Source organism: Primulina huaijiensis, chromosome 14 (genome assembly GCF_012295235.1).
Source record: "Primulina huaijiensis isolate GDHJ02 chromosome 14, ASM1229523v2, whole genome shotgun sequence".
Classification (NCBI taxonomy): Eukaryota; Viridiplantae; Streptophyta; class Magnoliopsida; order Lamiales; family Gesneriaceae; genus Primulina; species Primulina huaijiensis.
The window spans coordinates 3,955,385-3,982,644 of record NC_133319.1 but is presented as its reverse complement, the minus strand read 5'-3'; the positions used below and the strand labels follow the sequence as shown (position 1 = coordinate 3,982,644).

The following is a 27,260-nucleotide window of genomic DNA, read 5'->3' as shown; positions in this document are numbered from 1 at the left end:
TAACTTTCCTTATGTTGTAGGATTTTGATTTATCTTAAAAAAAATAAATGAAATACTTTTTTACATCAAGTACTAAAAAATTTATTTAAATAAATCAATTAAAATTTTAATATTTCAAAATTTTATGATAAATTTTTTACCATAAACAAATAAATATAAAATAACAAAATATATATCCAAAGTTTTAGTTGGGGTATAAATTTTTGGTAATTGTTTTCTACAAAATACATAAAAATATTGAGGCTACAAAATTTCGATTTACCAAACTTTTATTACTCTTGCACAAACAATTAAAAAATATATTTATATTATATTATTTAAAAATTATTTTTAAGTATATTAATTTTTTATTTTTATTTTAAAACTTTAATATGTTTGTCGGATTAAAATTTTAAATAAAAAATTAAGGATTATAATTAAAATACTTAGAGATGAATACATATCAAATTAAATAAACTATGTTCAAACTTAATTTGATTCGATTAAATAACGAAATTAAATCAAATTTGTATGTCCTATCAAATTTAATTTGTATTTTGATTTATATTAATTAAATAATAATAATTATTATTAGATAAAAATATAATTAAACGTTAAAATATACTTATTACAATAGTTAACGTGCAAAAAAATTTGTGGTAGGTTTTGATAATTAACTATAATTCAGGGATAGTAATATTAAAAATTTATTAGATAAAAGATAAGTTGAAGTGTGATTAAGAAATTATGGAGTGTAAATAACACTCCTCTTTGGATTATTATTACTTGTTGGGTTAAGCGTGCATCGGTGAGAGTAGTATTAGGATGAATAACCTTTTGAAAAGTTCTCGTGTGTTAAGCTGATATTGTTATGCCACTTGGTTTGGTTGGTAAGGTGGGTAAAAGTGATGTCAGATCTTAACGGTCAATTTCGTTTCTGCTGGAGACAAGACTGACGGTAGGAAAAGAGTGAGACTTATCTTTAAGAGATATGAGACAACACAAGCAGATAGACACGCACATCTCCGGATTCATGAGCCTAACAATCCTGCTCATTAGCACCCAAGTAGGTACACTCTGCGCTGCCACAAATATAAAGAAATAAAGTTGAGCATTGGCTAACAGCTATAGGTTTTGACCTAGTGGTAAGCGTTTGATCTAAAAAATTAGTATCAAAGCGATGTTATGAATTCAAGTCTCATAGTAAGCATATTTATATACTTCTTGGGAGAATGTTGGGTTAAACATACATGAGAGAGTAGTACTAATATATGTGACCTCTTAAGAATTTCTCTTTGTTTTTTTTTTAAAAAAATATATTTATGAGTTACACTCACGTATAACATGTGTACAATCACAAGAATATATAATAATACAACATCAAATGTACCAAAAAATATACGCTTAACACAAACTTAATGGTTACAAGTCAAACAGAAACTAATCCCATGATGCAATATCCCACTTAAAATTCCTTTTTTTTAAAAAAAAAAATCATATTGTTGGATAGTGCTATCATATTCAAATCGTAATAATATTCTATCATATATTTTGAGATGATGTTGACGATTAATTTGTTTACATCTGCTGCCGCCTCGCTGGATAAGAGCTAGCCATGTAACGTAAAGCTTATTTTAATTTCCGAATTGATCAATAGTTGGTAACTTCAAGAAAATAAATAAATTTTCTTCAACAAAAAAAAATTTACTACATTGCTACGTTTGTGCTTGGATGTATATCAATATTATTTGGCATTTTTATGTAAATTTTTTAATTTAATTTCAACATATTCCATTACAATCCAACTAATTATTTAGCTATGTACCTCATTATTATTTTTAATATATCATTATACAATGATCAATGGATGAAGTACACATGAATTGTTAATTGATTAAACTTTAAATACACTTTACAAAACAATTACTAATTTATTAATCCGTCTTTTATCAATACATAAATGCTATTAATTTATAGAGCTCTAATACTATTCATTAATGTTCTGTTGGGCTGCTTGGATGTAACTGGATTATTTTTCATCAAATTTTTTTGTTAGTTTTATTTATCGCACATCAATCTAATCAAATTATTAATTATTGATCTCACATCAGTCGAATCATTAAACATAAAATTAGAATATTATCCTTCATATCTTTATTTATTTCTTTTTATTAATTATTATAATTTTATCATCTTATCCCAAATTTAATAAATCAAACCAAACATGTTATTATTTATTCAATACTATTTCCCATCGTACTCAACAATTTTGATAATCATAATAGTATTTATCTATACAATTCCATCAAATCTTATAACTCNATGGGTCAGAAGCTTGAAGATAGTACATTATACTGTGACAGTCAGAGTGCTATTCATTTAGCAAAAAATATGTTTATCATGCTAGGACAAAGCATATACAGGTTAGGTACCATTTTCTTCAGATCGGTGCTGGAAGATGGAGTCTTGATGCTGGAGAAGATTCCTGAAAGTAAAAATCCAGCCGATATGCTCACGAATACGGTAACCATTGACAAACTGAAGTTGTGTTCAACTTCAGTTGGACTACAAGTATAAAAGGAGGTATGAGCTGCAATGATGGTGTGAAGACATGATTGAAATCAAGTCTTCAAGTGGGAGAATTGTTAGGTGAGGGGTGGGGCCCACATATTAAATAAAATAATGTAAAGCCTCATCCCACATCGGAAAAACTGATAAAGTTGTTGGAGGGAATTAGTTATAATAGAGCTCAATTCCTTCAGTTATTGTATCCCAAAATCAAAAGCTTTTTAGCTTTGATAAATAGAGAGTGTATAGAAAAAAAGAGTGTATTTTTTCTTGAGTGCGGGAATTCTCTTGTGTGAGTTAGAGAAATTATTTTCTCGGTATACTCGGGTTGAGAGTGTGAGAAATATTGAGTGTATTGGTGTATACACTTGTTGTAATATTTCTTCATGTTATAAAAGTTGCAGTGCTCCGTGGACGTAGGCTATATTGGGTGAACCACGTAAATCTTTGTGTTCTTGTTGGTTATTTTATTCCTCAATTTTTGGGTACTATATTATCATCGTTGTTGGCATCGCTTCGGTGTAATTACCCAACATCATCTACGAGCCAAACAGTGTCTCAAGATATAGAACGTAGTTTCAAAGGTAATTTTCTGCAATTTCGATTAAAAGTCGGAGTGCTTTGAGACTTTAACACCTCTGCCGGTTGGGGTGGAAAAAAAATACCGAATTTTCGGTATACCGAGGTTACCGTATCGAAAAATACCGAATTTATCGAAATTTTCGGTATACCGAAATTTTCGGTATGGTAACGGTATGGAATTTGAAATTTTCGGTATATACCGAAATATCGAAATAATATTTATAAATTTAAAAATATATTTTTTTGGTATAAAACGATATATATCTTTATTGTACCAAAATAAAGAATTTAACTTCTGTTTGGACTCATCATGTTGGAATAGTCCAAATCAAAGTTCAGTGAAGCAACTCCACTCATAATTGAGAATTTAAACTGTTGAGAAGTTTTATCTTTATAGTCTAACCTTACAGCTAGCTAGAGGACTGGATGCTGATCCTCGACTTGTTGAAAAGCTGACAGGCTTCAGAAATCACAGGACCTCAGACATTGTTGCAAAGATAGCGAATGAAGAAGTCCCACATGTTGCGGTTGAAGTTTATTGATGTCTTGGATATCCAGACACATGTTGCGGTTGGTATTTGTTGTCTTTATGGATTTGTTTTGTATATATCTTTCCAAGTCTTTTTTACTGTCTTGACGGATTTCTTAAGTATCGGTAATCATTGACCTTGAAATTACAAGAGAATGAATTTTTTTTTATATATTTTCGGTATGCCGGTATTTTACCGATACCGTATCGACTTTCGGTATACCGAAAAGTCGGTAAGATAACAGTATCGTTTTTCTCATACCGATATTTTTGGTATGGTATACGGTATCTGAAATTTCGGTACGATATACCGTAACGATCACCTCTACTTGCCGGACCCAAGGGTTAAGTACGTTAAAGGGGCAAAAACATATCACTCTACCTCTTACTCTTTTTTTAAAGGATCGACCATATAATANAGGGTTTTTTTTTTAAAATAATTTAAATTTAAAAAATTATTTCAAAGTAATTTTAAAAAAAAAAGGTGGACGCAAATACCTCAATCCGTGCTTTGTAAGCGCGGACGCTGCTAACGTGGAACANTTAAAAAGTATTCCTCCCATTTATTAAATCAATCTAAACTCTATGTTAATCGATAACTTTCACATGTGACACCGAAATTAATCAACTACGTACCGACTATTCATGGTGCTTAGTATTATAAAATTGAATTAAGTGATTATTGTTGAAAATAATATTTAAAATGTGTGTATTGAATATTTGAATGTTGAATATTTGAATGTTGAATNTGCCTCTTATATGTTAGATTCCTTCTTCTTTCCTTCTCTTTTCTTTCCTGTCTCATTTTTGCATTTTCAGATTCTCCTTTACGCTCTGAAAAATTTTTGAGAAGAAGTTGAGAAAATCTACAACATATTTCAGAATGACAGATAATCGAAATCCAGAAGATCCCAGTGTCCTCTATTTACAAGCGACACATATGTCATCAAAAGTTTCTTCGTTGACCGTCGATGATATTGTGAAAGTGAAGAGGTCAGACAATTTGATTTGGAAGTTATATACTGATAATTACTTACACAATCGTGTACTGGTATATTTAAATCATATGGGTTTTTATGGAGTTTTAGAATGTGGCTCTCAAGTGTATGATAATCATTTGATTACTGCTCTTGTTGAACGTTGGCGACGCGAAACACACACGTTTCATTTTACATGTGGTGAAGCAACAGTCACGTTACAAGATGTTTCAATAATTTGGGGGCTAACAATTGATGGAGAAGCAGTAACTGGAGTAGATGTGTCACATAAAAATGAGGAATGGCAACACATATGTTTGGATATGTTGGGATATTTGCCAGCATCAAAACATTTGAAAGGTGATCATCTTTCTATGACTGCACTATACGATTATTTTATGTCTAACCTTGTTAATGATGATACTTCAGAAGTAGATGTTGTGAAATTTACTCGTTGTGTTGCGCTAATGATTATTGGAGGAATAATGTTCCCTGACTATCAAGGAGGGTCTGCTAGGCTAATATTTTTGCAACTGCTACGAGATTTTGATAACGTGAAGTCTTATAATTGGGGTAGTGCGGTTTTAGCATTTCTTTACCGTGAATTGTGTAACGCGTCACTTATAGAGAATACTACAATTGCCGGACCTTTATATATCATGCAGGTATCTTTAATGTGATGTGATTATGTAACACAATTTTTTTGTTAAATTTGTTAAACTATTTTTATTATTATAAGCAGCTATGGGCATGGAACAGGATTAAATGTGTTAACCCCGATCGAGATGGGTTAACATTAGTTGTACCTCCCGTTGATCCGGATGCTATTATTCCAGTTTCTCCATATGGTGCACGGTAATTTTTAATAATTATTGTGATAATATCATATATATCTTGTATATTATATTGATATGTAATTTTTTTTATAAATGTAGGTGGAATGTTGGATTTAATTACACACATGCGCCAACACATTCTGTAAGAATTATAAGAGATTCTCTAGATCGTATGAATAATAATGAGGTATTATAGAATTTCAATATTTTATAGTGATTAAATTCATACTATTTTGATTTGAATAAATGAATAATTATTTTTAACTTTTTTTACAGTTTAATTGGATCGTTTATCAGAAGAATGACATAGATGTGAAGACTATTATTGATTCATACGACAACAAAATATGGCGATGTGTTTGTCCCCTTATATGCTTTGACATCGTGGAGATGCATCGTCCTAATCGGGTCATGCGACAATTTCGAAGACGACAATCAATTCCAGGGTCTGCCGTCGACAATGACGATATGCATAATATCACGAGAATAGGACATCGAAACACCGATTGGAGAGATTATCATAGAAATTCAATTGAGATGTGGAATAATAGGCTAAGATATGTTTCTAAAAGGGTGCGACACGGGCGATCGATGCAAACTGACGAAGACTACTTCCAATGGTATAATCGAATCACTGTGCGCACCGTATCACCTGAAGTTACTGTCGTTGGTTTTCAACCACATCCGTACAATAATTTTGTTGGACAAATTAATGTTGAACAAAATTTCAGTACGCCTTCTCCTTTTTCGCATCAGTCATCATTCGGTTGGAGAAGTGACATGGTTAGACAACCAAGTGGGTTTGCAGGAGCCTCTACTATTAATACGTCAGCTGAATTGAATATTGCTGGAACTTCTACCACTCAACCTGGTTTTTTCAGTGATTCAAGTTTTGCTGACTTTCGTTCGTTTGGTCAGCCAGATTTTCAGACTCCTTATTGGTCGAACACACAAAGTTTTACGAATTTGCTTAATGTTGGTCCACAGCATATTGTGCATGACACTCGACCACAGAAGAATGTTGTTTCACCTATCACTTATCCAGGTTACTCACATGAGGAAAATCCAGAACATGTACGATTGCGTAGAGGGACGAGACGACGCAATCCACCTGATTGTGGTACTGGGAGCCATTTGTATCATTTTAATTATGACGATGATTCTTCTACTTAATTGTTTGTACAGATTGCATTGTTGTATATTCTACATTCTATTATCTATACAAGTTGTTTCCGTTGATTGAGATATAGCACAACAAAGAAACATAGTTAAACCACACCGAAATGCAATTCATAAAAACATACACATCAACTCATAGTTAAACCATATCGAAATACAATAATAAAAACATACACATAAACGAAAGAGAATGATGCCAAATCAGAAGGCATCAGGACTCGTTGTCCTCGTCTGACAGCTCAACCTCGTCATCCTCATCATACTGAATGTCATCCTCGACGGGTCTATGTGAAAATGCTGGGGGAGGTGGAAATGGCTCGTCGGAGGCGCTAGTGGCAGGGAAGCGCTGCGCAAGCACACGATTAAAATCATGCACGTAATCAAACTGCTCGCGTGTCATCTGCCATTGTCTCCTCATCATACGCTCTAGGTCATCAAGACGCTGGTGTGCGATCTGTCCTCTCTCTGCACGTCCCTGTCCTGCGTGTCGTGCCTGTCTGACGGGCTGTGGATGTGCTCCACTCCCTGAACCCTCGCCCGGACCACTCTCAATCTGCCTACGTCTTTTATCTCTTGGGAGCTTGCCATAAATTAAAATATCGCCTTTCTTGGGCAATACTGGCTCACTATCATCCCATATAACCCCAGCTAGGCGGCACAGCTCCGTGATGGTTGACGAATGGGGCATGCTAACTGTGGATGTCCCCCGTGCAGCTTTCGTCTTTGTGACATCAGAGACATGCCCAGATGGCATCAACCGCGATGCGACAAAATGGTACCAGTTATATGTCTCCCTAATCATGCATGTCGCAGGAAACGTGACCGGAGCTCGCTGATTATTTAGCTTCCAAACCGTGCTCGGATCACAAAGTGTGTTGATAATCGTCTCATACGGATAGGGCTGTCTCATAAATCTCGTATAATCGTCGTTTTCATAGTCAGGCATCGAGTACAACGAGTTAATAGTCTTGCTGTCAAAGGCAACCATCTGCCCCCTTACTCTCACGTGGTAGTCCTCATGCCTAACAATCAAGTTAGCGTAGAATTCTCGGACAAGTGACATCACAGCATCTTGTGGTGGCTTCAAAAACTCAGCCCAACGCAAATGCTGAGCCAGAATTAAAGTATCACAACGCTCGACGCTCTGATCCATCCCTCTTTCTCGCTGCATGTTTTTCTCTTGTAATTTAGAATAATTTTCAGCTGCAACTGCATCCCAAAAACATCGTCTATCAAAACCAGCATGCGACGACTGACCATCCCGAGACTGAACTTGCTAGCCTTTCTTCCTTGGCGGCATGGTTGAAATCGCGCTAATAACCTAGAACTTGTCAAAAAACCACTTTTTATTAACAACTTCCTAATTGAAGCATTACATCGAACACGTTATATGCACAAACTCTATAACATTGTTAATTCACATTTTAAAATGAAATTGATGAATGATTAACAACACAAATAATGTTACCTGATATATGAACTAAAAATGTATTGCAACTCGACCGTGAGCGATTTGTTGAAATCGTTTGATTTTTAGTGGGAGGAGAAATTGGGTGAGGATATTGGAATTTGAAGGAGGAGGTGAGGGAAAGCTTTTTTTTAAAAGTAAGTGGTGTAGCGCCGCGGTGCTATTTTTTCGGGGGACAAACACCGATGCGCTTGTGTGTTAGCGCCGCGGCGCCTTTTTTTCCCAAATCTGGCGCCGCGGCGCTAACAAATTAACGCCTCGGCGCCACATTTGCGTAAATATGGCGCCGAGAGGCTAACACACAAGCGCCTCGGCACCCCATTTGCGCAAATTTGGCGCCGAGGCGCTTGTGTATGAGCGCCGCGGTGCCATATTTGCTCAAATGGGGCGCCGCGGCGCTAATTTGTTAGCGCCGCGGCGCTACAATTTACAAAAAAAAAAAAAAACAAATTGAATGAGATGAGAGGAAAGTTTTGTCAACTACATTTTTCTAACACTTAAATTGATTACAAATCATACGTTAATACAGATTAAAAAAAAACTTCAGCGTTGTTGTATGTCTCTTAAACCCGGTGTATCAATCTCATTTCTAATTCGAGTTGTTCTGTCTCTACCAACTCTTCTTCTTTCACGTCTAACCGGGTTGTGGCGCAATTCGAAAGTTGGAGGATCCCAGTATCGCCCATCTGCAAGAGGTTGGAATCTGCCCTCGTACGTTGCTAAGTACTCAGATAGGTTATACCAGGGCTGCACAAGTGTCGTCAGAAATAAGAGACACACCATGTTCACCACGAACAACATGTCTTCCTAGGTTCTCCAAGAACCATTTCCAAGAATCTGTTGTTTCTTCATCAACAATAGCAAATGCTAGCGGTAGAACCTGATTGTTCGCATCCAGAGTCACACCAATCAACATTTTGTGCTTGTATTTGGTATACAAGTGTGTACCATCGACACTAATTATTTCCCGACAATGTCGAAACCCATCAACACACGGCCTGAATGCCCAGAAAACATAGTTCAGTGTCTTACAAATATCAGTGTTGGCTCTGAGATGCTTCCACTCCACAACTGTTTCCGGATTATATTGGGACAAAGCACACATATATTTCGGAAGCAATTAAACGGAGCTCTCCCATGTACCATAAGCAATTTCCATAGCACGTTTCAAACTTCGTCATGCCTTCTTGTACGAGATTTGATATCCATATTTATCTTTCACATTTTCGATGATATACTTAATCTCGTAAGCAGGATCACAACGAACAACTCCCAATAGCGTATGTGCCACCATCTCACTGTTCAAATTCTTATGGTCTATACCGACCGAGGTAGATATACATGTGTGAGGCCCGACGTATTTTGTTATTTTCCAATAACCAGTTTTGGCCTTGAAAGAAGCGCGAAGTCCCCATCGACAAATGACCGTAGAAGAATTATTTTTGCAACGTAATTTCCACAAACTGCGTGTGCTATCCTCGACACGGTACTCACGCCTGATAACTCTGACTGAATAATCCTTCACAGATGCAATAAGATCATTCTTATCTTTAAATAACATATTAACGCATAATTCACCCTTATCCGGATTGTAATAGTTTGATTGCACTTCAGAAGGTATATCGACAGAATCAGCAGGTTCTTCCCCTAAAAATTTGTTGAAAAAAGATGGCATTTCAGAAGTGTTTGAAAGAAATGGTACGGTCTGCCTCTGTAATGTGTCACACGGTGGTTGTCGAGATGATGTCCCCTCATCAGGATTTGTAAAAGTATTCACTTCATCATCAACATTCACATCTTCTTCTTCAGACTCGCTGTATGACATATCGGGTTCAGAGTCAGTCCTACAAATATCATCATTATTGGCCTGATCCGGACAACGAGCACTCGTATGTAATGTTGGATTCGGCCAATATGGAGCATTAATTTGTTCCGACGAGACATTGATATATTGATCCCAAGACCCACTTACATCATCGAAACTCATATTACCGAGTCCTTCAGTAACCTGTGGAACATAAGATTCTTGCTCCTGGAAACCACCATATGTAGACGTACCGGGTTGGTTATAGAAACCTGAATCGGATACATGTGGAACATATGATTCAGGATCACCAAATCCAACATCATGCTCAATTGAATTTGCTTCCACGTACAGATGCAAAATATGCATATTGTCACAATGCATTACAAACTGTAAAGCATCGTCATCAACGAGATTGACTTGAATTTCATGCCAAGATGCTCTCTCCATGAATGAATACTTTGTTGACATCTTTAGAGAAAAATTCGCTGGATCGATTGCTAACATTTTATGCACAACTTCAGCTAACTCCATCAAATTAATAGATCGTAACACTCGTATCGGTCTAACAAATGGAATGCTATATTCAACTGATCCATTATCGCTAACTATATGACCACCAAAATATAAGAGTACGTCGATGTTAGACATTGCTAACGAAATTTGAAAGAAAATTTACGAGAAAATTGATAACTCATTCGTTGCATTTCTTATCAATTATATAGGAGAAAAAACGCGAAAATTATTAAGATTTACAATATTGTAGTTCACGTGCAAATTCATATTTTCAGCTTTCACGTGAAATGTCGGAGATAAGATAAAAACCCGAAATGGTCAGAGATAAGAGGCGGTCGAATGGAGCAGCGCCATGTGGAAGGTGATAATCTCAACAACCAATAAAAATCGATAAATATTAAAAAAAATTTACAATATACAAGGTCCGTGCTTACGAAGCACGGACCATGCATACATGGACCAGCGTCCGCGCTTGCAAAGCGTGGACGGATGCTCCACCGTGGCGCGGCTCCGTGCTCTGTAAGCACGGACGCTGTTCCACGTTAGCAGCGTCCGCGCTTACAAAGCACGGATTGAGGTATTTGCGTCCAACTTTTTTTTTAAAATTACTTTTGAAATAATTTTTTAAATTTAAATTATTTTTAAAAAAAAACCCCAACTAAAAAGAACCTAAAATATGTAAATTTTATATGTAAAGTATACTAAATCATGCTTACCTTATCAAACACTAGTTGTCCCCAAGAGCTTCCAATTTTTCATTCCTCACAATAAAATAACAAAAATAGCCCAAGCGAGAAACCCCAACATCGTCTATTAAAAAAGCTAGTGAAGTATATATTTGATATCTGATGTTTACGATCCCCTTGATTAATGATGCTAAGGGTATCTCCAACCCTGCGCCAAAATGGCGTTCTCACGCCATTTTGGCGCAGGGGCCTTCTCCAATGAGAGCTGCGCTATTTCCAAAATAGCGCAGCTCCCATTTCATTTGCGCCAAATATGGCGCAGAGGGAACCCCTGCGCCAATTTGGCGCAGGGAAAGTTTATTTTTTTATTTTTTTAATATTTTTTAATTAATATAAATATGTATTAAATATTTTTAATAATATTATTATATAATTGATGAGTAAAATTAAATCGTGTTGATATAAAATATAATTTATACTAAAAATTAAAACACAAAAAAATTAATTATAATTATATTAGAAAATTTATAAAAATATTTCTAGTTTTTTTTTTATTTTTGACATTTTTAACTCTCGTAATTATATTGTTAAATTTATAAATAAGTAATAAACAAAAAGAATATTCTAGGAATATACTTTTTAGTATAAGATTTGAAATAAATGGGTTGGAGATGAATGTTATATTTGGTGCAGAAACTACACTATTTTGGTGCAAAAACAACACCAAAATAGATTTATGGGTTGGAGATGGCCTAAGCGCTTCAAAAGATCCACCCATATCTTCAATCTGGTCCAAGACCCGAGGTAGAGGCCGGGTGGATTCTATCTTATAATTTATTATCACATCTTTTATAATACATCTCACGAGCCAACCACACAATATTACCCTATCTCCATTTGATAACCCCAAATTTTATTTTTTTTTTTATGTATAGGACCATTTGTATGCCACTAGAGCAATACTTTTTATTGTTAAAAAAATCGTTAACTTAAATTGATAGGATCGATTAAGAGATAATCATTAAGACATGATAGACCGGTTCTTGAAATATTGAACATTGATTAATTAAATTGAGTTTGTTTACTCGAAATAATTTTTCGTAGGAATCGATTAAATATTTTGGTAAAACATTTAAAAGATATGCAAGTTGAATATAAAAATGATTTCGTTGAAATATTTTATCAAATATTTGGTATGCAATATTTTGGTATTTGAAATATACATAAAATGCTTAAACAATGCATATTAAAAATAGTAGCAATAATAAGCAAATATGATGAATAAATAGTCACTTTGTTTATAGATGTTATGATATCAACAACTTCTACATCACCACCTTCCTCTTCTTGAGAAGTTTATTTTGGTTGTATAAACCCATTTCGTTTTTGAACTTATACATTGCCTAATCGAAACTTCTAGCACACTCTCGATTGTAGGCCGCAACCTCGCAATCTGCATAATGTTTAACGCATCTTCTGTCAAGACTACAAACACAATATTTAATGTATATGTGATGACTCACTCAACTAAACTTTAAGGCTCAACTTTCATGTATATGTGTAAGTGATTGTGTGTGAGGATTTAATCTATTACAGTGTGAGTATCTCGCAAATGTATCATCACACTTAGACTTACTATCATTCTAGCTAATTTATCAATGTTTTGAATCTCGTTCAAAAACTTGTTTTTGATATTTCATATGTTGTATTTATAGCCTGCAACAATTATATGAAAGTTTGACACATATATGATTATTGAGAAAGTTTTTGTATTTTTTTTGATATTAAAAAGTCAAATCCGCCTTGCTAGTCACTTTTCGCGAGCCTAACTAATTTTGAGGTCCGCTTTCAATTGGGCTTGTCAGCTAGACTAATAATTTAGTTAGGCTCGTTAGCTAGGCATAACCAAACTAATGAGGTCTGCTGAAACCAGCCTTTGTGATTTCAGTCTGTGCATAACTAGTACATTCATCGTCATTGATCAAGATTTTAAACTCTGGTTCAAACTTTGACTTGTGAAGATGATTTTTATATCAACGTCTTATCTTTGTAACGTATACTGAATCATTCCATTTCGATAAATGAGCTTATCAGTCTGATCAAATTATCGCAACTGCTTATGCCACACTGATCCTCGCTGATTAGCCAAATCGATGAGTCTTGATGTCATCAATTTGTCTAAAAAACTTCAGATTTAGGCCAACTAACGTGAAATAAGACTTGTTCTAAATTGAGTGTTATATTCAGTCGCTTTGACGACGGGTCATTTGCATCACCGAGCTGATAGATAACATCTAAACATTGAACTACGTACCAATGTCTCGCAAGGGAAATTCCTACAAGTTTCTAAATCGAGTAAAAAAAAAAGATATCAGATATTGTTTAATATTATTGGATGGATATGAAGTTGCATAATCCCATTTATTACTGCTAAAAACAGAGAAATGGACGCGAGCTAATAACCAATTAAAATCCAATGACGGGCGGCTACTCCTTTTTATTTTCTTTCTCCATGTCCCACTTAATTAATTTTTCGTTGGCTCGTGGCGGCTGTGGTATATTCTTGATTTCAATCACAAGAATATTCTAGCCAATAATTATTAATTTAAGTATGTGTCATCTTCTTAATTCTCATAAATAATATAAATTAGATTTTAAAAAATATATTCACGTGAAATTTAATCTTTGAGTGCCTCGATGCGTAGTTGGTAAATTAGCTATTTTAAATGCATAGTGTTGGATTACTTAATAAATTGTTGTAAAAATAATTTCTTCCAAGAAAATGTAATTTAAGACACTTAATATGGTAACAAAGTATGTAAAAATAATTTTAAACTTTGGCCGTTGATGTTGGCCCTTGCTTTTGGGTTCAAATATCTTTTTCCAATATTATCGTGTATTAAGATAGAGACGAATATAGACGGCCATTGCCGGTATGAAGGGTCACTATTTAGTAGATCGGGATTGGAAATGAAGATCAAATTTGACTTTTTAATTCAAACATTCCAAAACCTTAAAAACAAATAAGCAAAAACTTGTGTGAGACGGTCTCACGGATCGTATTTTGTGAGACGAATTTTTATTTAGATCATCCATTAAAAAATAATAATTTTTATGCTAAGAGTATTACTTTTTATTGTGAATATTAGTAGGGTTGACTCGTCTCACTGATAAAGATTCGTGAGACCGTCTCACAAGAGACCTACTCAAACAAACACACACAAATATATATATGTATATATATTCCAAATTTGACATCTGTCCTCATAGTTTTTTTTTTTAAAAAAAAATTTGGATATGTATTATATTTAGATTTTTTTGCATATATTAGCTATACATACGTAAACATATTTCATACATGCAGGTACATTTTTCTAGACAAACAATTCTGATTTTGTAAATTATTAAACAGTGACAGATATAATAATATTATTATTATTTTTGTGTAATTTGAGCATACCAATAAAAATCGGCTTATTATAATATATTATTTATATATATAATAAGTAAAAGTTTGTGTCCAGCATGTGTTAGAGAAATAGTAATATTTTATTTGTTTTTGCACTGTTCGTTAGTAAACTATTCGCGCAAATTCGAGAAGCATGAACCTGCGATCCAGCTGGAAACAGATACATCTCTATCGTCAAACAGTTATGTAAAAATAAATAAATAAAAACCCAAATATATCATTCCTCCATTCTCTTTTGATTTTTTTGTTTAATCACAGTTTTAATCAATTAAACCAAACATATTATTATTAATAAATTATATCATATCCAATTTTTTTTAATAATCATTATATAAATTATATCTACACAATCATACCTCACACGGTTAAGTTACATTTTAAACTTTACGAGGTCACTGGTTAGTCCAATGCATTAAAATCCAATTCATTATTAAACCAACTTCCAAAAAATGAGAAGATTTTGTCAAAATAAATTGAACCATATTTATTTACCGACAGTGGTAATGACTCTTTTAAGATGATTTGTAAGTCATTTTTTCTGTGTTTAACGACTTAAATGTGATACATCTTGTCCCACATCTTAATAATTTAATATTTAAAATGAGTTTATAATGTGCTACAATGGACTTCTATAGCAACTTGAGTTAATCATTTCCGTAAAGCGAGTACGAATACGAAGTAGTTGGTATAAGAGCCCATTGTGCAGTCACGTAGGCGCAGATCCGAGCTTGAGGCGTGACATAAAATACTCGAATTACAATACTAACGCAATCCATGAACATATTTCTTGCTCAAAACAATTTATTTAAATTGATAAATCTAACATTATTTTGATGTCAAAATATCCTACCAGATGGCCACAATATTATCTATGTGAATAGGTCTATTCTCATAAATATCTATTCGTGAGATGAGACAACCATCTGATCAATATTTAATATTTTTATCATAAAAAATAATATTTATTTTTTGGTGATCAAAATAGATATATATCTCACAAAATTGATTCGTGAAATAGCTAACATGAACAGTCATGTCCTCTATAAAAATACTGGTGAATCGTCATCAAAACATATATAGCACTAAAAGTTGTTTAATATAGTTTTGGAATCAAAATGGTAAAATATAAAATTGTAAAACGAACGGTCAGTTATGAAAGTTTGAACAACATATCAGCCACTTATCTGAAAGCAACTTTATAAATGGGCTTGCATCATATGGCCAATTACTTGTCGAAATGGCAAGCGTAAACCACGTGTAGGTGTGTGGTGGGGATTATATTTAAATACATCATCGCCAATCTCAATTCAGTTTCAATTTCTCCTTTCGAATTTGATACAAAAGTTTAGATATAATATAACTAAATTTATTTTTATATCTTGGATGGATCATGTGTAGCGCACCCATTTTGCTAAAATAGTTGTTTATTCATGTTATATCCTTAAAAATATTTGATGATACCTCTATCTCACATTAATTAATAAAAAAATAGAAGTTTAAAATGTTTTATAATGAGTTTATTTAAACGCATACAACAACTTGAGTTTTAAAAAAAAAATTGTCAAGAGAAGACATATACAAAATAGTTCTCATAGAGGTTCATTATGCAGACGAGACGTGACATAATCATGGACAGTCACAAGCAAAAATTTAGAAAGCGATAAAATTTGGGGCAAAGTATTACATCAGTGAGAGTCATCTGTTGAACCATGATCAAGTTGCGATGAGGACATCGCAATTGGAATGAGGGGTGATTGTGACACGAATTTAAAATGGTTTATAATAAGTTAAAATGTACTCTCCTTATCCCGCGTGCACAAAAAAATGAGAGCTAAAAATGATTTATAATGAATTAGAATTTACTCTTGAAACGACTTAGATTACTCATTTTTATAAGTTCAAAACATATACAAAATAGTTATTATATGGCTAATTATACAATCCCGTTTATACAGCTAAGTAAATGTAAATAGTAGGTCGATGCACCGCCATCACAAATTTTTTATTATTAATTATTATATATAAGTGGAACACTGTTACTTCTAACAGTGGCCTTATATAAATTTATTTTTAAAAAAATTGTATTTGTATATTTTTTCCTTGAATAAAAAAGAAAACATTTAGGTTTCTTAAAGATTAAAGTTTTGCCCCCAATTATAGGGGATTCTGTCAATGATACCTTAGCTGGCCGATAATAATTAGATTTAATATTTTAAAAAGAAATTATGGTTTCAATATAAAAAAAAATGGTATATTGGTATGCATTTGTAATAAGTACAATATAATGTGGAACACCTTGAATTATAATTGGAGTAATTTGTGAGTTTGAGGCATATGGGGCTCATGTAGAGAAAATAATTGCAGGAAAAATCAAATTTATGTTATGATTTTGTATACGATAAATAGAAAAACAATATTTTTTCTCACATGCTATGTACAATTCCCGGTAAGATTTATATAAAACGGTCTCACGAATTTATATTAATGAAATATGTTGATACGGTTGATTTTTTTTTAAAAAAATAATCAATTTTCACTATAGTTAAAAATAATATTCTATTTAAAAAAAAAAAGGAAATCCGGAGTCGATATCCACTGTTTCACCAGGGGATATGTACTGAACAATTTCTTGAAAAGTCAAATACAGACAAAAACATTTAGGAGTCAAAAACAATGAAAAAGAAAATATGGAGAAAAGGAAATGGCACTAAAACTTTTTGTCCACCATTATAAAACAAAGCTTTTCCATTCATTGCAAAGAAGAAATATCAAGAAAAATATTGACAGGACAATACCCTCCACAAGAAATCCCGAGCATATATATATGTCACCACCACTCCTCCATTACAATCACAAACTACTGGTGACTCGGAAAAGCATGAAAAGAGACAGCAGATACAGTCAAAAAGAAGAAGGAAAAATGGAGAAAGATGAAATGAGAAAAGGGCCGTGGACTGAAGAAGAAGATGTCCAGCTTGTATTGTACGTGAACTTGTTTGGTGATCGGCGATGGGATTTCATCGCAAATGTTTCAGGTTTGAAGGTGGCGGGCGATCCGATGTTCCGGTAGGCTTGTTTTGGGCTTGAATCGGTAATTTTTAGAGAGCACAAAAAGATTCACTTTGAAAATTGATTTTGTTGTCTCAGGTTTGAAAAGAAGTGGGAAAAGTTGCAGGTTGCGCTGGGTTAATTACTTGCATCCTGGCCTCAAAAGGGGAAAGATGTCCCCTCATGAAGAGCGCCTTGTTCTTGAACTTCACTCCAAATGGGGAAACAGGTTAGCTTCACTTTTTGAAGTGCTTTATTTTTAACAATACGTGTGTGTGTGTCTGGTTGATTGTATTTTCATTATTAGAACTTCGTATACTAAATGGACGTACCATTAAAACTTTATATATATCATATATATGGATGTATTTATGTTACAGAAATTGGGAATGTTTGTATACAACTGAGGGACGAATCTAAGATTTTTTTCAGGAGATGATGAGAATGCCAATATATGCTTGATAAATTGATAGATATTTATGCATGCGTTTGGTTTTGAATTTCAATACTTAAACAGTACTATCTAGTTAGGTAGCTCTTGAGCTTCGGTCTACTGTATCATATTTAGTGTAGATGCTATATAAGATTATTTAACTTGCAGATGGTCGAGAATTGCTCAGAAATTACCCGGTCGCACAGATAACGAAATCAAGAACTACTGGAGGACATACATGAGGAAAGAAGCTCAGCAGAAGAAGAAGAAATCGTCCAGGTCTTCATCGTCTTCATCTTCATCCTCGAACAGCCCGACCGTGGAATCCCCTCAAGTCACCGAGACAAATGGACGTAGCTTCTTCGACACCGGAGGGTTGGAGTTGGTTAATCAGGTGCCTGGAGAAAAGAAAACTGGAGGGGAGATAGAAGAAAGTAGCAACGTTTATTCCATGGATGAGATATTGAGAAACCTCGAGTTTGCTGAAGAGACTTGCAACCTCACAGCTCAGGAAATGGCTTCATCCACATGTGATTATTACCCAATTGACTCCTTGTGGTCCATTGACATTGAAGAAGAAACCAAGATGCTGATGCAGCCATTGGGCGGCCATGATCTTCTCAATTCTTTTCCTTATTATAACAACAATTATTACACAAATGGCTAGCTAACAAGAAGATGATAATTTATTTAACCATTTCAAATCTTCTGGTTTTACTAAGTATTGTAAAGCTATGATAAGTGTCGAATCTGCCTAGTATCGAGTGTAGCTGAAGATTTGGGGTGAGTTCTGACTTCTGTGCATTTTTAGGGCTCCCTGCTGTTGATTCGTTTCAGATATGGTATTGTGTAGCTTGTTACTTCCTACTTAGAGGTGAAGTCTAGATATTTTACGAGTGGGCTGTATATCATCAAATAATCTCCATTTGGAGGAATGTAGTACTATTACATTTTATAGTATTATATGTATTATGGTTCATACTCAGTTCCTCTGAACGTTAATTTTCACTTTCTTTACTTGCTATCATGCATGTGATCTGAACGTAAACGGACAGTAGGGTTGTTAATGTTTTTGGGCATAGAAGATTATTATATTTCAAAAACAAGAAGTAGAAATACAATTAAAAATTATTCAATATGCATAATTTATGTAGAATATATTTATTGCTTACAAGGGAACAAACTACCCGGGGTCTATTACCCTTTTTTTTTTGGTTGAAAAATGAACCCGGTATTGATCCAGACAGATGCGACAAAGGAAAAAATGTCCTGGTTGACAATCTAACCTGATTGATCCAGTTGGTTTTTGTGATGTTACCCGACGTGCGATGAAATAGTTATTGATTAACAAAAAATTTATTGATCAGTTAAAAAACCAAAATCACAAATCTATTTTACTTTTCTCACTTAGATTAATTAACTAAGATTTTGATTTGGAGTTATACTTTACTATATTTTCCCACTTATGTTAACCAGCTTGGAAAACAGAGAAGAAAATAAGCCAACAATAAAAATACGAGACCCTAATCTGGAAGCACACTCCATCATTTTTTTAAATCATTTTTAAAAAATACCCAGTTAATTGTCCTTAAACCTTTCAATAAATCGTCAAAGATCAGTCATACTCAAATAAATTGTTTAGGCATTTTAAAAAAAACAAACCATCAATTTTGATTTCTTAGATGATTGATTCACTTAAAATGATGTTTTTCATAAGTTTTAGTTAGACAGATGAAAATAAGGGTCTAAAAAATATAATATTCAGGTACAGTTAAAAAAAAAAAAGGTATCTACGAGCTAGATTCTTTGTTATCCCAATTTCCTAATATTTTTAAAGGGAGATACTAAACCCTATCTTCTAGGAATAATTAAAATATATATGAACACATGTGTGAGTTGGAAGGCATAACACAGGATCGAATTGGAATAAATGGCCCCCCAAATTTATAGCAACCCCGTCCCCCTTACTAATTTAATTAGTTGGATGCGTACGATGGGTTAGTGGATTGAAGGTTTTCAAAATATATGGACTCCAATTGCACACCGGAACGCATTCCATAATTGATATGCTGTATTTTACCTTAGTAGCAATCTTACTTCCATCCTTAGGATGAAACTGGCGCAAGTTTACCAGGTTAATTATTATTTTAGGAAAGTCATTCGATTTTGTCTAATCATGTAAAGACTAATCAAGAGTTTAATCACGCAAGTAAACATTAATCTGTCTTGTGTTTCAATTATCTCTTGTCGTTCGCTCCCACGTCTCAAATTCATGTACCAAGTGTCCTTGAATGCGTAGTTGCGTGGTTTTGTTGTTTGAGTATTGTGTAATTGGGTGTTCCAGGGTGAACGAAAGATTAAAGTATCGTCTCCTATTAATATTTGGAATAAGCATTAAATAATAAGATTTACTTGACATGCAGGAAAGTGAGTGAATTACACATGAGGGTTCTTGGCTTATAAATTGAAATAATTGATATTATCAAAAATGTGATTTACATGAATGAAAATTGAGTGAAATCTTATCTCTAGAATTCGTTTTAGATCATATACCCAAAGTCGTCCTTGAACTTCTCCATTAATAAATTTATTTTAATTTATTGAAATCTTAAGCTTATATTTTCCAAATAAAATGAAATATTTTATTCACACGACTTCGCATAAATATAATTTTCAATCATCGTGAGAATAATACTCTAATAATCATATATTAAAGCTTAACGTTGTGCGCTTACGAGCGAAAATCTCTCAACGCTTTGCCTAAGATTTGACACGTTATTTTTTTTTGTGGTTACAAGATGGGAGGTTGACTAAGACGAGCATACAAGAGATTTGATGAGTCGCCCTAGCTATGTGAGTTTATGAGTTCTCAAACGAGTATTTCTTGAAATGGGCTTTCTCTAATTGGGTCATAATTTTATCGGATGTTTGATATGGGCTTGCCAGCTAGACCTCAGCCCATTAATTAAAGAGGAGGGTACAAATACATTTGTACCGACTTATAAGCAAAATTATGATTAATTAAAAAAAATTAACTCATAATCTCGTGCTCAATCATTAATTAAATAGATATCTTATGAGACGTTGATTAATTCTTTGAGACGGGTCGATTCGATCTATATTTGTAGTGAAAAATAATATTTTTAACACAAAAAAAAAATAATTTTTCATGAATTTGGTCGAGTCAAAAATAAGTCTCATTAAATTGATTCATAGTACAATTTCGCATGAGTTTGTTTTATTATCAATATAATCACAAAAACTTTTATGAGACACAAAATATTACTTTTTGTTATAAGTATGAATATTATTGATTTATTTTATATCAGAACAGTAGATATAAACATTCTGATAATCTATAATATATATATATATGTGTGTGTGTGTGTGTGTGTACACGTGTTTTCTCTTCCAACTCCGCGGTGATGGGATTTAAATGTTTTTTTTCTTTTTTTAAAAATAAGGAATTAAATGTTCTTGGTAACGCAATTATCGGGTTAGCCAATTGTCAAGGTTAGGTGAGACTAATCTATGAGTCAGTCAACTCTTTTGACATTTTTCAATTTTTACATTAAATCTACTTTCCACAAGTTTGTGAGTATTAATGAATATTAAAATACATTACAACTAAATCCATCATTGTCAGACAAATGTTTGAAAATTGTGTGCTTCTTTGACTTAATTATGTCGGAATTTGAAAACAAATATATGTGACCTATATATTCTAATAATTGGACTAGGTCTAAGATGTTTCATGCACGTAATATTAAGTCAGTCACGTGCGTTTGAAAAACTACGTGATAAGACCGGAATTAATCCACTTTGTTGGTCTCACCCTCCCCCCTAAGTCTAAGTTCGAGTCCTCTGTGTGTGTGTGTGTCTCTCTCTCNTAAATAGTATTTAATTCCAAACAAAACATTTTAATGTTTGAAGTTTTAATTGAATGAAAAATTTTAATCAAACATATATGATTTGAAATTGAATTGGAACTTGAGATAAACATTAATAATTTCGTCTTAATGAAATAATATCTTTTTTTAAAATTATTTTACGAAATGAGAACTTATAACCGCTATTTTGTTGTGTACATTGAGTAAATTTCATACTAAAATAACTACTTGCAAACTAAATTAGTTAGATAAATATGTTGGAATTTAAGTAAATTTAAAAATTGAATAAAAAGTATGTCTCGTGAACGTGAGAGTGTCTTTTGGCTCTCCATATTCTTGAGTTAGTTGTGGCTCATTAGTCTGGAAGTGTCTTTTGACTTTCCACATTCTTAAGTTAATTGAATACTTTTGGTTATTCATATTCTTGAGCTAATTGGAAGATTAATTGAGTTATTTAATCTTATATGACTCTTGATGTGCACTTTGGAGATTATAAATAGTGTGTTCATTTCCTCATTCCATATGCACAAAAATGGTTTTTTACATTTAAGATCTCTTTCAAGCATTCTCTTGTATTTCATATTGTTAGCTTTCCATTTGGCCTCCTTTAAATTTCGGTGATAAAGTGAAGGTATGTTCTCGGTTCGCCGGTGTAGTTATTTCGTGTTAAGTTGCTGCAAGGTTTTGCCGTTATATCATGGGAAACAGTTGTTCGTCGAGATCCTCGAAGCACCGTCGAAGGGGACAAATCTGTTTTAAAGAAATTGTACTTCGTACAGGACTCGGTTTGATTTACTGTTTTATTATTATTTTATACACGATATTCATACTTTCAATAGTATGCTCATTTTTGTATGTTGTTTTGATTGTCGACTATCGAGATCTCAACAAGACATGCCAAAAGGATGAATTCATTTTGCCGAACATGAATATACTTACTCATCGACAGTGGTTTGAAAACTTTTCATTTATAGATTGATATATTGAGTATAATTAGATAAAAATAGCTCCTGAAGATGCCGCTCTGTCTGTATCTTTACGAGATTGCTTTCGTTCTCTACTTCTATATTTTTGTTATTAACAATTTGGCTAACAAAATCATGATGGACAACTCATGTGTGAAAAACTCGTACAAGAAAAGATTGATAAAAGAAATCGAATTTCTGATTATTTGTCAAATACTTATCTAATATACCAACTCGAACATTTGTTGGAGGTAATATCTTACATTTAGTAATATCATGTCATATCGAGAAGATAGACTGGATTAATAAATGCATTTAGATGTATTTAAGATAAATGGAAATAATAGCAAAAGACGCATCCAAAATAATGCCCACATACTTCCAATGCAGATTGCCGGTCCAGTTCAAATAGTGCCATTTGTAAAAAGATGTTTTTGCAATATGAAAAAACAAATTAACCTGTGGAATTCTTGAAAAGTTGGGATTTGACGAGGGAGACTTGGAACTCCCAAACAGATTTAGAGAAATCGGTGGAACTCATTTTTTCTTGAAAAAAAAATGATACCAACCATTAAATTTCTACCTAAAAAAAATAAGAAAGTAGATGGACGCTGGAATACACAGTCCGCAGACCCCATTTATCCGGGGTACATTAAAAAGGCCAAAAAATGGAGTGAAATATAGGCTAAAACTAAGACTCAGCAGCACACTGCATTTGTTTGGTAGCTGTTGTCTGCCGCATCCTTATTTGAAATCTTCCCATTCACACCCGCCATCCCTTTTCACACGCACCACCTATCAATGAAATGCACGACTCCATTGGACTCTAAATCCTCATATATACAATTACATTCATTTCTTGGAATTTCTACAAGAAATGGCGGTTTCCAGCTCCAGCAGGCCTGGGAGATTAATGACGGAGCTTCAATCCACAAAGTTATGTAAGGAACAAAGAGGGGAAATCAGTCCCGAGAGAACTGTGGTCTGGACCGAACCTGCTTCCAGTGGGAAGCTTAAAGCTGATAAAAGAGTTCCGGTAATTTACTATCTGTCGAGGAATGGGCAGCTGGAGCATCCCCATTTCATGGAGGTCACTCTTTCATCTCCTCAAGCGCTCTATCTCAGAGGTATGCATCTTGAATTTTATGGGGTAAAAAATTGAGATATTAAATATTGATTTATGTTTGATTTATTGGATAGACGTGATCAATCGATTGAATGTTCTTCGTGGAAAAGGAATGACGTCCATGTATTCTTGGTCTTGTAAACGGTATTGTATATTTTTTATTAATTTTCAGTGATTATTTATCAGTTTTTTTTGTTCGATGGATTTCTTAAATTTCTATTTTTGATATGGAATTCAGGAACTACAAAAACAGATTCGTTTGGCATGATTTATCGGAGAATGATTTCATATACCCGGCGCACGGAAATGAATACGTTCTCAAAGGATCGGAGTTACTGGAGACCACGTTCATGGATACGCTTTCTTCTTTTCAAAGGCAGCAGGCCCAGCCTCTGGCTCTGCCTCCTCCGGTAGGAGACAACCAAATCGTCGGCAGTCATGATCTGATAGATTACCCCAAAGCCTCAGCGGACAGACGGCGGCGTAACCAGTCCTGCAGCTCCATCGACTTCAACCTCAACGAGTACAGCGTATACAAGGCAGAGACCTCCAGCAGCACCGCCTCCGCGGACGCTTCCACTCAGACCGAAGACAAACGCCGACGCCGCCGTCCGCACGGGGAAATAGTCGAGTTAAAGGACAAAGAACCACACGGAGAAGACGAGATCGAAATCTCACCCCCGACCTCCGATTCCAGCCCCGAGACACTAGAAACCTTAATGAAAGCCGACAAACGGCTGATACTGCTGCCCGAGACAGCGAGTGAAGATCCAACGGCCAGTAACCATCGGGCAAAAGACAAGGCCTCGTCAGTTCTGTTGCAGTTGATATCCTGCGGTTCGATCTCGTTCAAGGACTGCGGGACTGGTCAGGGTCTGGGATTGATATCCCAATACAAGATGAGATTGCCACGTGTGGGAGGAATTGTAGGAAGGGGACGAGCAAAACTGGAGGAGAAGGAGTACTTCAGTGGAAGTATCGTGGAGACCAAGAAAGAGGAAATTCCGAGTCTGAAAAGGTCCACTTCCTACGGTGCGGAACGGTGCGTGTTTTTGCTCACTGTGTTTCTTACCAGCGTACAGTACAGTACCCTCACATGTTTTGTTTTCTCTGATTGATTCTTATTTTTACGTCACGCAACATCAATGTTACCCGTATTCGATTCCATTCCATTCCAGTAATCCAAAGCCACCCCTGATTGAAAAAAAGATTTGATTTTTATATTATATATATGCAGACAACAAATTTTATGTCTCTTTTTCGAATGTGTACGTATGGATAATGATCACATCATTGCAGTAAATCTTTACATAATCTGCATGGGGATTTTGCAAAATCTTCACACAAAACACACACATCTCTCTTCACCGGAAATTTACCATAAATTGTGGAATAATGAAGTTTTGGGTGCCCGTTGGATCTGCAGGAGCTCACATTTGGAAATCCCGGGAAAGGAAATGAGAGCAGATTGCTTATCAAGAAAACCCAAGACACAGCAATCCCAATCCTTGACCCAAAAGGAAGCAAGTAATGGACTCACTTGCAGTGGTACCATTATTGATTCTTGTGCTTGAAATGGTATTATAAATTATCATAGATTAGGGGTGTAGCAGTGAACTTATAGAGGTTGATTGTGTCTTTTCGATCATCTCAAGATAGACCCCCTAGCTTCGTGCTGTGTTGGAAATAGTAGAGTTCATCTGGTCTTGTATTTATGAGCAAATTATATCATTTCATCGTCAAATGGCTTCATTGAGCTTGGGGTAAGTACACATTGGATGTCATGTTTGGTGTAATGACATTGACATTGTTTAACTATTGAAACAATAAAAAATAAATATATATTTTTTGATTATATGAAAATCGAAAACCAAATAAAAGAAGGGATTAAACTTAAAATTATATATTAAGGATCATATTATAAATATGAACTCAAATTAGACTAAAAAATTATCAATTAAATTAGTTAGTATGTTATAAAAAGAGGACCACTGGTCAAGAATATTTGGAACAATATTATTGTTTTACAATATTTTTTTTTTTTATGTAGATCGATCTATATGTCTATTCGCGGGTAATGTATAAAAAAAACTCAGAGAAAAAACCCCCAAATTCTTGTCATTTTTTTAAAAAAATTCTTTTGAGATTAATGCATCGGCATTTGATGCTTCCTTGAATGTTCACTTGTTCCCATCTCTTTTTGGATTTGGTGTGTGGATGTTTCAATAAATTCCTCGTGGAGTGGGGACATTATTGACTTTTAACGTTGGGAATTCAAATAGATATTGTCACTTGTACAATTATGGGGTGGTCCTAAATTAAATTATACTAATTCTAATTTCGAAAAACTCCTAAAATTACGTTGAAAATTGTGGAATGGATTATATTGTAGAAAATAAAATCTTGAAAGAAACGAAAAGTATGTCGAGAGAAATACGGAAAAGGGTGCGTCGGTGTGAACGTTGAATAATTGAGGCAATCGACACTGACATAGAATACCGGGATGTTTCTTCATTAACTGAATTTTTTAATTATCAAAAGATGGGATGCTCTATTTTTAAATTTGTTTTAATAAAAGCAGGATGCCTCGATTTTTTTTAAATAAAAAAAGAAATCAGAAACAAAGTAATATTCATAAACTAAATATAGAAAATAAATTATGGAGCAGGTATTCTGTGATATAGTTTCATGGATTTATGTTAGTGAAACGTGTCAACCTGATTTACTGTTAAATTGAAAAGTAATATTTTTTATCATAAAAAATAATATGTTTTCATTTATCAAGTCGGTTTGAAGATCTGTATCATAAAATTAAGCGGTGAGCTTGTTTTAATTATCTATGATCACTGCAACCCATCCAAATATGCAACCTTAGATTTGGTTATAAATTCAATTTTACACCACTCAAATACAAAATCCAAAGAATTAGGGGTTTTTATCTCTTGCTGACATTTTCATACTAAGAATATTGTCAACCAATGAAATGATTCTAATATACTTTAATATTTATATTATATGTAATAATAACTTAATAGGAAATTTTCTAATTGTAAAAATAAAATTGATCCATTATTTTTTGGGGTCCACAGTCCAATTAAACTTTCATATACCAACGGTGTGGGTTTTGCCACATGTGATTGGTTAACTAGCTAGCTAGTAGGGTTTAGTCACACGTTAATATCCTCTCTGTCGTCCGTCACTTTTG

General features: G+C 33.9%; 3 protein-coding genes across 3 annotated transcripts; all 3 read left to right on the top strand.

The window, feature by feature from the left end:
• Positions 1–4,958: 4,958 nt before the first annotated feature.
• On the top strand, positions 4,959–6,644 carry LOC140957108 (serine/threonine-protein phosphatase 7 long form homolog). Its single transcript, XM_073414242.1, has 4 exons — positions 4,959–5,300; positions 5,378–5,490; positions 5,571–5,658; positions 5,748–6,644. Exons 1-4 carry the CDS (start codon positions 4,959–4,961, stop codon positions 6,642–6,644), a joined length of 1,440 nt encoding a protein of 479 aa, XP_073270343.1.
• A 10,690-nt stretch (positions 6,645–17,334) lies between these two features.
• On the top strand, positions 17,335–19,059 carry LOC140956698 (transcription factor MYB59-like). Its single transcript, XM_073413549.1, has 3 exons — positions 17,335–17,628; positions 17,741–17,870; positions 18,243–19,059. The coding sequence occupies exons 1-3, from the start codon at positions 17,418–17,420 to the stop codon at positions 18,739–18,741; spliced, it is 840 nt and encodes a 279-aa protein (XP_073269650.1). The 5' UTR covers positions 17,335–17,417; the 3' UTR covers positions 18,742–19,059.
• Positions 19,060–23,608: 4,549 nt separating this feature from the next.
• Positions 23,609–25,807, top strand: LOC140956493 (protein SOSEKI 5-like). Its single transcript, XM_073413249.1, has 4 exons — positions 23,609–24,056; positions 24,130–24,199; positions 24,294–25,097; positions 25,482–25,807. The coding sequence occupies exons 1-4, from the start codon at positions 23,807–23,809 to the stop codon at positions 25,627–25,629; spliced, it is 1,272 nt and encodes a 423-aa protein (XP_073269350.1). The 5' UTR covers positions 23,609–23,806; the 3' UTR covers positions 25,630–25,807.
• Positions 25,808–27,260: the final 1,453 nt, after the last annotated feature.